This window comes from Zalophus californianus, chromosome 8 (assembly GCF_009762305.2).
Source record: "Zalophus californianus isolate mZalCal1 chromosome 8, mZalCal1.pri.v2, whole genome shotgun sequence".
NCBI lineage: Eukaryota > Metazoa > Chordata > Mammalia > Carnivora > Otariidae > Zalophus > Zalophus californianus.
In genome coordinates, this window is record NC_045602.1 from 25,245,179 (window position 1) to 25,257,305 (window position 12,127).

At 38.5% G+C, this 12,127-nt stretch overlaps 1 protein-coding gene across 4 annotated transcripts in view; it reads left to right on the forward strand.

Moving 5' to 3' along the window:
• The window catches only part of LCLAT1 (lysocardiolipin acyltransferase 1), a 185,751-nt gene that overhangs the window by 55,908 nt on the left and 117,716 nt on the right, over nucleotides 1-12,127 (forward strand). For 3 of the 4 annotated variants that reach the window (XM_027621604.2, XM_027621606.1, XM_027621607.2), the window contains exon 2: nucleotides 10,659-10,827. The exons of the other annotated variant lie outside the window; for it this stretch is intronic. In XM_027621604.2, the coding sequence (XP_027477405.1) occupies nucleotides 10,663-10,827 (165 nt within the window). In that variant the 5' untranslated portion in view covers nucleotides 10,659-10,662. The remainder of the gene's footprint in view (nucleotides 1-10,658; nucleotides 10,828-12,127) is intronic. 4 annotated transcript variants of the gene reach the window in all.

Here is a 12,127-nt window from a genome sequence, read left to right on the forward strand (position 1 = left end):
AGGAAATTGTTGAAATATAGTGAGTGTGCTTGCCATTTATGCAGAAAAAGAATTAGTGGCATCTTCATAAAAAAAAATGCTTGCTATTAATTAATTTTGTTTGAAATAATTTGGAAGAAACAAAACCCAACAGAAATCCTGAGACCTCGGAAGAACATTCTCATGACTAACCCAATCTCTGCACAGTGTGCACCACGAAGAGTATTGTTGAGAGGTAGCCTCTTTGCCTTTCTTTTTGTCCTAGCCTGACTGACTGCTATCCTTCCTCTAAGCCCAGACCTCGTTTGCATCTTAATTCCTTCTTCATGTTTTAGTTGGTTGCCTTAGCCATCTATGATTCTCTTCTAATGCAAAGAACACTGAGCTGGTAACTGGAGATGGAAGGTCGTGGCCTAGCTCCAACACCACTGGCTGTGCCGGTGTGAGTGCAAGTCAGGTCCCTCAACCTTTCTGCTCCCCACTTTCTTCATCAGTATAATGAGAGAATCATCTGTGAGATTGAAAGATATCTTTAAAGCTTAGTGATCTTAAGTCTAGCTCTAGACTTCTAAGATTTTACAAACTGGTTGTCAAATTTACTGATTTTTCATGAATTTGGCATTTAATATATACTTCCTTGTATCGCCTCCTTCCCTCCTTTTCAAATGTGTTCTCTCTCAACCTAGATGATATGGCCTAGGCGGGTAAAGACTCCGTGGTTAGTGTTTAATAAATAGTGCATATATTATTATATGAGTTTTTATTGACTGTGGAATGACTCTAATTGGTACTTATTCTCTGTTTAAATGATCAGAAGTAAATGGTCAAAATAACTTGGTAAATTTAGACAGCTATTTTAACTTTTTCCCTTTTCTGTCTTTTTAAGAGTATGCTTTTGATTGAAGTAACCATGGTGGAAAGTCAGAAATGAACATTCTGTTTTTAGGAACTTTTAAAATAGCTGCTTTCTGCTAGAACTTTATCCTTATGAGACTTTTATGCACATATATTCATGGGCTCATATTTTGTGTATATGAAGAGTTTCAGGAAACTTCTTGCTTGCTTTCTGACAGTCTGTGTACCTCCATCGCTTAGTTCTTTGCACATTTTACTGGTTAGCTCTGTGTCTTGTGAAGATAAAGACAAAACAGCTTAAACTTCAAGTTAACAGAGATAAATGCTATAAAATAAATTGAATGGTGGTTTTGAGTGACCTTTGGGGGGGTGCCTGTGTTGTTTTAGTTTACCTGGGGTACTTTATCATTCCTATCTCAATGTATGTTTTTAATTGTGGCTTTTAATTTGTGAAAATTTGAGTTTGAAGTATGACAAGCAGTAATGCTAAGAGGTATTTCTACCTCAACATTTAATCAGTTTTACTTTGATTACAGGATCATGCAGCAACACGCATTACTGACATTACTGACAAGCTGACTTAACTTTGGCTACAGTGACGTTGACGTTGCTGCTTTTTTCCTTCCTCCTCTTCTGTCTCCCTTTCCCCCTTCTTCCCTTTTTGTATATAAGTATCAAATGGAAATGTCTCTCTTTAAAACATTACAGAAAGGTCTGAGTTGCTCAGTTGGTTAAGCATCTGCCTTCTGCTCAGGTCATGATCCCAGGGTCCTGAGATCAAGCCCCGCATCAGGCTCCCTGCTCTGTGGGGGGACTGCTTCTCCTTCTCCCCGACTTGTGCTCTCTAGCTCTCTCTCTCTGTGCCTCTTCAATCAATAAATAAAATCTTAAAGAAAAAAAAAATTACAGAAAGGTCTGTTTCTCTTTGACTACCATCCTTAGTCACAGCCTCTTCATCTTCATGGAGATGGTGATGGAAACGTTGTGTGTCCTTATAGATAGACTTAAGTGTATTTACATTTATTTATATAAACCATATAACCTAGGGGTTTTTGTTCTAGGGGTGTGGTACCTTTCAGAAATGGTATCACACTCTTTTTCATTAGCAGTACATCTTGGAGAACTGTTCATTTTAAGAAAATACAGTTTGACCTCATTCTTTCTACCTGCTGCATAATGTTTCATAATGTTGGCTGCACCACGGTTTAGCCCCTCCCCCATAGTGGACATTTATGTTTCTGATATTTTGGTTACAGACAATGCTGTGGTGAAGCATCTTTGTACATGCAGTTGAGTATTTCTCTAGGGTAAATACTGAGAAGGAATTCATGATGGCAGGCGTATTCAAAATTATTATAGCTTGTACGTATTATTATAACTCACCTATCATTTTGCCCTCTAAAACTTATACTTCTTCCAGCTGTGAGAGCAAAGACACCAACAAATGATTTTTAGAATATCAGAGGCAAAACTTAGACATTTTTGCCAATCTGGTGAGAAAAAATGGTGTTTTGTTTATTTTAATTTACATTTTCCTGAGAATAGGTTGAGCATTTCTTTTTTTTTTAATTTGTTTATTTTAGAGAGCACTTGTGCACATGCACAAGCTGGGGGAGGGGCAGAGAGGGAGGGGAAGAGAGAGAGAATCTCAAGCAGACTCCCTGCTGAGCATGGAGCCCCACGTGGGGTTCGATCCCACGACCCAGAGATCACAATCCCAGCTGAAACCAAGAGTCGGACGCTCAACTGACTGAGCCACCCAGGGGCCCTGAGCATTTCTTTATGTGTATCGACCATTTGTATTTTCTTCCTGAGCACTGCATACATATAAATGATTACTTACAAGGTATCTAGTTTAAATTACTGCATATATAACAGTTTTTGGTAAATATTTCTTGGTAAATATTATTAAAATATACATATAGAAAAGTACATAAATCACAAATGTATAGCTCACTAAATTTTTGTAAAGTGAATACATCACATATAACCAGCACCCAAATCAAGAAACAGAGTATTACTAAAACTCTTGAAGCCCCCTCATGTCCCTTCCAGTCATTACTCTTGGCTCTACATCTCCCGGATAACCATTAATGTTACTTCTAATCTATAAATTATTTTTTCTGTTTTTGAACCTTAGACATAGAGAATCATACAGTATATACTCTTTGCTTCTTTCTAGGTATTAACTTTTAAATACATTTTAAGTAAAAGAATTGCATCAGGATTTAGAAAACTGTGTTTATTTACACAGATAATTTCTTCTCACTAAACTTTAATAAGAGAAAATTGTGCCATTTTAACTAGATGTCCTTGTACAGTGCTAAGAACTCTCAGTGGACCCTCTCCCCACCAAAGGGAGTTAGCAGACTTGTTTATTGAAATCAGTTGATTGTTGAAAGTTTTTCTTGCTTCATTTTGGGTAGATCTAACTGAGGTTTGACCCCATTCTGCTCTTGAACTGTCTGTTGTGTTAATTAGAATTGGTAAACTGTGGTTTTATTTCATCTAACTAAATGATCTTAACTAGAATGCTTCCTTACCTTGTACCTTCTTCTAGTATCTTGGGGAGTATTATTGTCTTGAGCTGCTTTAGGAAGAATGAAGCTGTAGTTGTCTCTTTCCTGTTATTGTCTGTATCCTTTTCCGAAACAGGTAAAGGTGCCAGAGCAAACTTCATACGTTATCCTTTCAGCTTCCTCTTCCTGCCTCATGAATGCTTAGGTGATACGGAAAGGTGTTTTTTACATTCTGTCTCTTCAGCTTATTTTTGTTAATTTGTGTCTTTTGGTAATTTGCTTATTAAAGTAGTATACCTTTTTGTTTTCAGAGTATCTTGAACATAAATTCTTAAATTTTCTAGTGATTTCTTGACACTATAGTAGACACTATTTTTTTTAAGTAAAATCAGTAAAGGTGAATAAGGTTACCAATGGTGATAGTCTTTTAAATTTATTTTTAGTTAGTAGTCTACTTCCTAAAAGAATTTAAAGTGATTTACAATAAAAGACATACATGATAATACCAGTAAGAATAAAAAGATTATAAGAGGAGAAAGAGATAATAACACAAATCTTTGTTTCTAGAATTGAATGTTAAATTTAGCCATGAGCCTCTGTCTTTTGAGACTGGAAAAGAGAACAAATACGGTTCTCATTGGGGAACTAAGCAGCAAACCATTTCATCAGGCAGGACAGATGTGTGTATGTTACTAAATTCTGAAAAATGCAGAAATGTTCACTAGAATCAGGTCATGCAAATTAACAAGCATCCAGGGATTTAAAAATTTTGTTGGATTTAAAAGAAATTAATCAGCTCATACATATTTCACTTATGTTTATGAAAGAACTAAATCAGTGTGATTGTATCTGGGTGTGAAGTATTTATTCATCTAGCTTGCAAGAGTAGTGCATAAAGAACATTATTCTAAATGTCATTGTTGGTGAACATATAAGTAGCCACCATGCTTAAGAAATAGAATATTGTCAGTATTAGAAGTCTCCCCTGCTCTCCCCATGACAACTATTATCCTTTTGTGTTAGTCATTATTTTTCTTTAAACTTTTGTCACCTGTGTATATATTCCTCAATATATATATGTACATATGTGTGTATATATATGTATATATACATAACTTGAGAGCCCCCTGGTGAAAACTTGAGAAGTAAGCATAATCTATCATTAGATGAAGGCTCCTAGAGGTGCAGAATCTCTGGGTCTTACCTGAGCATCCCAGAGCATTGACCAGATCCATTTCTGGGTAAGGTTGTGGGCAAATTCATGCATAATGAGTCCTGAAAAAAATCACAGTCCATGGCTCACCACAGTCATGGCTTCCGGCTGGACTTGGCAGATACTGGCTCTCTGGTAGGAATATATTTTCTGCTCCTAAGTTCTCCATGCCTTCCCTTTGTCTCTTAGGAGTAGGTCAAAGCAGAGTACTTAAAATAGATAAAATGAGTGTCATCAGCTGGCCTGCAGGAATTTTATCAGAATGTGTTCAAGAAGCCAAGTGTAGATTAGAATCTGTGCCAAGGTTCATATGGTCATTCTGTCCTTGGCTCAAAAAGATAATTTGTTTAGGAGCAAGGAATTTGGTGATACAGCTTCCAAAGGGTCTTTCTTTTGAGTCACCCATCCCTAATTTGGACTGGACACCTTCTCTGTCTTGTGCATGATTATCATCCTAGGATCTTCCTTCATGATCATCTTGGAGATTCACTTGACCTCTCACCTAGGTGGGATCTCTCCTTTCCCATATTTCATCTCCATTAGTCTTTATTTACTCTTTTGTTTTAGGAAGCCCATCTTCAAATAGTTTCTTGAAAAAAGATTGTATGGGAGGTTATTTTGAGGTTCTGCATGTATGATGATGATGTTCTACTATCCTTACACTTGATTGATTGATGACCAGATGGAATAATTTTCTTGAGAATTTTGTAGGCATTGTTCTGTTTTCATCCTGCTTCTGGTATTGCTGTTGAGATCTATTTCTACTGAGAAGTCCAAAGCCAATCTAATTTTTGATCTTTTGTGACCTGTTTATGTCCTCTCTAGAAGTTTTGTTAAAATGTCATTTTGTCTCCTCTGTCCTGAAAGTGACAGTGCTGTGCCTTGGTGAGCATCTGTTTTCATCCATTATCCTAGCTTTCAGCAGGCCCCGTTAATGTGGAATTTGGAGAAATTTTTTGAATTATTTTATTGCTGATTTCTTCAGTTCCTTGCTTCTCTCTGTTTTGCACTCGTATGGTTTGCATATGGGACCTCCTGTCTTGATCCTCTAATACTCTCTCTACTTCCCACCTCTTTATCTTCTTGACTTTTGGGGGGATTGCCTCAGCTTTATTTTCCAACTCTTGAGTTGTTTAATTTTTGCTGAACATTGCTATGTTGCGAACTTCCAATAGCTCGTTTATTCCCTGAATGTTTCCTTTGTTTTATTTAACAAAGAACATGTTTTTGTTTACTAGATGCAGTATTTGTCTTTCTGAAATGTTAAAGATAGTTTTCTTCTTCTTGAATAGTTTCCCTCAAGTATACTTTTTTCTTAGTCTTTAATGTCATGTTAAAGGCTTTTCTCAGATGGCTCATTATCTGCTCACAATAAAAAATAGGGGACTTAAAAAGCCAATTTAGGAGCTTGTATGTAGGTGAGGCTTCCATGAACTTTGGGCCTCACTGTAGGGTGATTTAGGTGGACCATTTATTAAGGAGCCCTCAGTGCTTCTATATTTGATCTTTCTTCACAGTCTGGTGAGATCCCCAGATCCACAAGATCTACTGATGCTCCAGTAGTCTGCCTAGAGCCATGCTGTTCTGTCCGGTAGCCACTCACCACGTCGAATGAATGGTTCCTCGGTTGAATTAGGCACATTTCAAGTGCACGATAGCCACATACGGCCTGGCTGTCATACTGGACAGCACAGCCACTGAACATACCCATCGCTGCAGGAAGTTTCAGTGGAGAATGCTGGAGTGGGACTGGCAGCGCGTTCCCAGCCACTGGAAAGCCCAGGGAGGACAGACTAGGTCTCCGAGTCAGGATTCTCTGCGTACCCCCTCGCCCAGAAGCCTAGTTTTACTTTCTTCAGAGAAGACAAGGCTTAAACAATGTGCTTAATTAACTCTGTTACTTTATTGCTCATTATTTACTTTTTGGCCCTTTAAATCTGTCTGGTACCGGTTCCACACTCTCCACCGCATTTTCTGGGAGTGCCCCTGGTTAGAGGTGCTTTATCTCACCTCTGTCAGTATGAACAGCGTTACGGAACCAAGTCCTTTATTTCTTTAGCTGGAAATACCACGGATGTTATTGCTACCTTACTTTTGAGGCTCATGTTTGGATTATATGAGAATGTAAAGTGCCTATTTTAAGACACACTTGACATTATCAAAGTAGAGAGTAAGGTTCTTTTAAAATCTCAAATTTACAAATCCACTATGCATCTGACTTGCCCCACCACGTGCTTATGAGGTAAGTAAAACAGAATAAAGGGCCGCTGAGATTAGGATACTGGACAGTTTGACCAGATAATTATTATTACCTAAATGACTTGTTTCTTTGACCCCAGCCTTGGAGTAATCAAATTTTGAGTTTCATCAAAATTTTGGAGTATTTACATGTTAAGGACCTTTTAGTTGCTCATGAATAATTGAATCTGTAGGTGTTGAATATGTAACTACCACGAGCCTTCTGTAAAGCGCCTGGCAACTATTAGGTGCTCAAAAGGTAGGCCTTTGAGAATTTTCTCCAACCTCCCCATCTGTAAGCATCCAGGTTAAGTGACGTGGTCGTGATCATCAGCTCTTGCGTTGTGGAGCTGGGTCGGATGCTCTGGGCTCATAGACTGCTCTGATACCAGCATCTGTCAATGCTAGGATTTTTGCCAACAAGTTCCATGTACCTGCCTGTTTTAAAAAGAAGCTCTTTGCTCTTAAGGTTTTTAAACAAAACCAATCCATTCACTCATTACATTGATGCTTATATGCACCATTACCACTTATCCCAAAATCTGAGTCAGAGGCCTTAGGTTTTTTCTTGGTGACATGTCAACGATGGTATTTTTGGCTGGCCTGGGTGTGTGTACTTTGTCCTAGGACCTGTGCTCTTGTGATTCTTGCAGCTCCCCACTGTGTACACTATAACTCAGTAGTATCTGATGAGTTACAGTTCCCTGCTTAAGCGATGCTGTTTCAGATTTCTATGACTTTGCCTGTTCTGTTTTACTACTTGGCATTATCTTTCCCTTCCCCAACCTCACATCGTCCAAGAGTCTAGTGCATTTTTTAATCCCTTTTAGCAGAGTTCATCCTGCCTTACTTTGATCTATCCTTAACACACACTGCATGCTCCATTATATCCTCTATTGTAGCATACATCACATTGAATTGCAGTTACTTCTTAGTATACCTATTAGACTATGGGAGCAATGCTAGTTAACATTTCAATTGTGAGGTGATTAAATATAGGACATTTTATGAAGGAAAAGAGGTTTCCTTCCTGAGCAAGAAACTAAAGGTATCTGGTCTATGGATTTGTTTACCCATCTACCCCTGCCCCCTGTTTGGGGGTGCTTCCAGTTTTGGGCAGTATGAATAATGCTGCTGTGAACAGTGGTATACAGGTTTTTGTGTTGTCGGAAATTTTCATTTGTCCCAGATATTCAGTAGTAGGATTGTTGGGTTATCCGGTAAGCATACATAATACTTTACTTTGCCTTGCCACCAGCAGTATGTTTGAGTTCTTACTCTTCTGCATCCTCATCAGTACATGGTATCGCCAGGTTTTTGTTTTGTTTTTTAAAGATGTTATTTATTTGTCAGAGAGAGAGACAGAAAGAGCACAAGTAGGGGGAGCGGCAGGCAGAGGGAGAAGCAGGCTCCCCGCTGAGCAGGGAGCCCAATGTGGGACTCGATCCCAGGACCCTGGGATCATGACCTGAGCTGAAGGCAGACGCTTAACCGACTGAGCCACCCAGGCGTCCCTCGCCAGGTTTGTTTTGTCTTTTTCAATTTTAGTGATTCTAAATAAGTGTGTAGCTGTCATAATTGTTAACCATTTTGTCTGTGAAACCCATGAGACTTGGAAGTAGGCAGAATGGAGCTGGATTAAATACAGAGCCAGGGAAGAGTTCCTGAGGAGGCAGTAGAACGGCTCAGATTTACAAGAGCTTTTTATGTCTGTCATACTCATGGTGGTGTCCCCAAGTAACTAACACAGGGCCTTGCGCACACAGGAATCTTTTTGTATGTTTATTGAGTCATTGAACAAATGATCAAGAGGTTAAGGAAAAGGCAGGAGCTTGATGGAAAAGTAATTTTAGATTAGACTTGGCCTGAGTAACCCCAGTAAGTTCATGGGACACATCCTTTTATATCTGAGTCTGTGTTTACAAACACGTGGTTAGAAGCTGATTCAGGTCTCTGATTCCCAGCCCCTCAGTGGGAGGGAGGTGGCCAAATATCCTGGAAGGAAGTAAAAGGCAGAAAAGACTTGGTGCTACCAGCTGGTTATGGGGACTTACGAAAGTAAGTCATCGTAACTCTTCTGGTTCTTCGCTTGATCAATGTAAAATGAAAAGATTTTATTAGATGATACCAATATCTAAAAGAAAAAAATATACATAAAGGAGCTTAATCACATCAAATGAGAAATAGTTTAATAAGCGAGGAAAAAGCATGTCTGAGGCTTTAATGGATATGTGTAGATAGAGTGTGAAACCTAGCTCTTCAGGGAATTTAGGGGTAAATGTGTAGACAGCTAGCAAATGGCTCGTGGGCAGAAACAAACAGAACCACAGAGGGTCCTTAGAGGGTTTCAGGTAGAGGAGCAGCGCTGCGGATTGTCTTTTTCTTTTTCCTCTTTTGAAAAAACTTTCCTGTAAAGACTGGAGATAAGCTGCCTAAGTGTCTTCTTTCAGTGCAAAGAGGAGAGCTTGGGCCTCAGAAAGCGAGGCTGAGGGTGCGGAGGAACACATACCATCCTGGGCCCGCCAGGTATTCCGCTTCTGCTCTTCGGTGGTCTTTCTCTCTGCCCTTACTTCGAAGTTCAGATCACGAGTTTAGCAAAAAACCAGTTCTCAGACACTCATTCTCTGTGCAAGGATTTTGTATACATACTGTCAAGTACTGGTAGAGATTTAAAAACCTACTCCACACCCAGATAAACTGGAGTCTGTGTAAGGGATTTGACCTGTTTTATTGTTTGACATTTATTAAAGCACTTTGACATTTGAAATTTTGTTTCCTGTTCTGAATATTTAAAAAGAATCACAGCTCTTGATCACTGGAATACCTTTTGTAATTTAAAAATTTTAAGGCCATTGTTTTCATAATTTTAATGATTCTAACAGTTTTATTATCCTGAGGCAACCCATATTTTTGCTCTTGTTTAGGTAATAAAATCAAATGTTTGATTATTCATTTTAAACTGTGTTTCCAGCAGTTTATTTAAAAATGTCAATATTAAGTGTTTCTGGTTATGAGGACCCCTGAAAGTAATCTTTTGGCAAATAGTTTAGGAAAGTGAGGAATCTGACTTCTACTTAATCTTTCAGCTCATAAAGAAAAAGCCAGTTTAAGATAAGTTGCCCAAAGGTACAACTTTCAGGTTCTAATGTGAAGAATTAACATTTCTAGGTTTTTAAAAAAAATTTAGTGCACGCTAAAATTGCCAACACTTTTAGGCATAGTCACTCTTAGGAAGCTGTTCTGTAATTCTTGGTCCATTAAGTCTACTTTTTATAGTAGGATACAAAAAAAAAAAAAAACCTCTGGAATATTTTAAGGTTTTGTGCTGGGTAACTTCTACAGGTTTATGTTAATACTAATAACCAGTTAAAAAAACAAAGCCTTCTGGGACGCCTGGGTGGCTCAGTCGGTTGAGCGACTGCCTTTGGCTCAGGTCATGATCCCAGGGTCCTGGGATCGAGCCCCGCATCAGGCTCCCTGCTCAGCGGGAAGCGTCCTTCTCCCTCTCCCTCTCCCCCTCCCCCTGCTTGTGTTCCCTCTCTTGCTGTGTCTCTCTCTGCAAATAAATAAATAAAATCTTAAAAAAAAAACAAAAACAAAGCCTTCTTAAATGAGACAGCCTTTTTTTTTTTTTAGGTTAGACATTTAGTCTGAGAATATTGATTTCTAATGTACTAGAAATTTGTTAGACCTGTAGGACATGTAAGAGGGTTACCTTTATGGTATTCAAGCTCTTACATTCTTTGTCCGAGGCTTTTCTGTAGCCCTGTAATGAAAGATTATTTTATGCATTTTCAATTTGGGCAGATATATGTATAGTAACAAAATATATATATATTTTTTATATCTTTCAGAATCATGGTGTCATGGAAAGGGATTTACTTTATACTCACTCTATTTTGCGGAAGTTTTTTCGGAAGCATTTTTATGCTCGGCCCCTTTTTACCTTTGATGTTTGTAAGCCCATCTTGGTATCGCTGGATCAACAACCGCCTTGTGGCAACCTGGCTCACACTGCCTGTGGTAAGTTACACGCCTGATAAGGAGACTGGACCAAAGTGGCCCAGCTGACCAATTTTTATTTTGTTAGAGTCAGATTTAGTCAAATGTTAGAAGAAACCTAATAAAGCCTTTCTGGATCCTTTCTGGAGGAAATACAGGAACTAGAGAAATATAATTCATGTCCTTGAAGTAAAATATCTTAAGAGCCATATTCCAAAATTAAGAGTTTCTTTTATATTCCTCATGAAGTTTATTTTCCTTCATCAACATATACTTTGAAGAATTTTTACATCATTAATTTTGTGTTTCCATTTATTTTACAAGATAATGGCAAAAATTAAGGTTGAGATAAACTTTTTTTGAACTCTTGATATTGATGTGATTGATTTAATTCTTCCCAGTAACCACAGAATTTAGGAATAAAGTGGTTTCCCATCTCTGGGCTAGAGTGACAGCATCTGTAAGGTAAACGTGTAGTAGATTCTTGGAACAGACAGGTATTCTCTGCAAGGTCAGTGCATACATCTCCCTGATTCTGAGTTGGCAACATCCTGTAGGATTCCAGTCCAGCCTCCTCCCTCGTCTGGACTAAAGCTGCTTCGGCCCTTCCATGTTGCTGTTAGTCAGTAATGCCTTCTCCAAAAATGGAGTGACACCCATGCACTGCCTTTACCTTGAATAGCTTATATTTCCTGAGACTGTTCTGTTCTTTCTTTTTTCTGAGCACAGCTAGAACTTAATCTTACTGGGTTTATGGAGCAGTCATGGTGGGGGTGATGAGGATATACCTGACCAGGAAAATAAGGAGGGAGTCCTTGTCCTTCAGTTGCTGAAGGATCTTTTTCCACCTGTGTCTTTTGAACTGCGTTGCGCTTTTCCCCTCAGGCAGCCTGCCCTTGTTATATCTGCAGAGAGGAAAGTATGCTAATGTTGTGGGGAGCTATTACAGTGCACCCTCTTCATATTTTAAAAAGGATTCCTGTGGTGACTAATTTTAAGAATTGCATTTGTCCTTTGTCAAAGGTTAATTTTTTAAAAAAAATATTCAGATAACTGTTTTATGAAATGTGATCACGTTAAACTAAAAGTAGTCCCCTCTCTCCGTCTGTCCCTCCCTTCTCTCCTCTTCCCCCTTTCTTTTCTGCTTTTGCACTTAATCTGTAAGCACAAAGAAAGGGACTATAGCCTAACTGGTAGATGATAAATAACTATAACTGCTTATGGTTGCATATTTAATCCAGATTAAGGAGAAGAATTACAAGATTTTGTTAAAGGGTAATGATGGTCATAGCTGTTAAGCACTTATGAGGCAGATACTGTG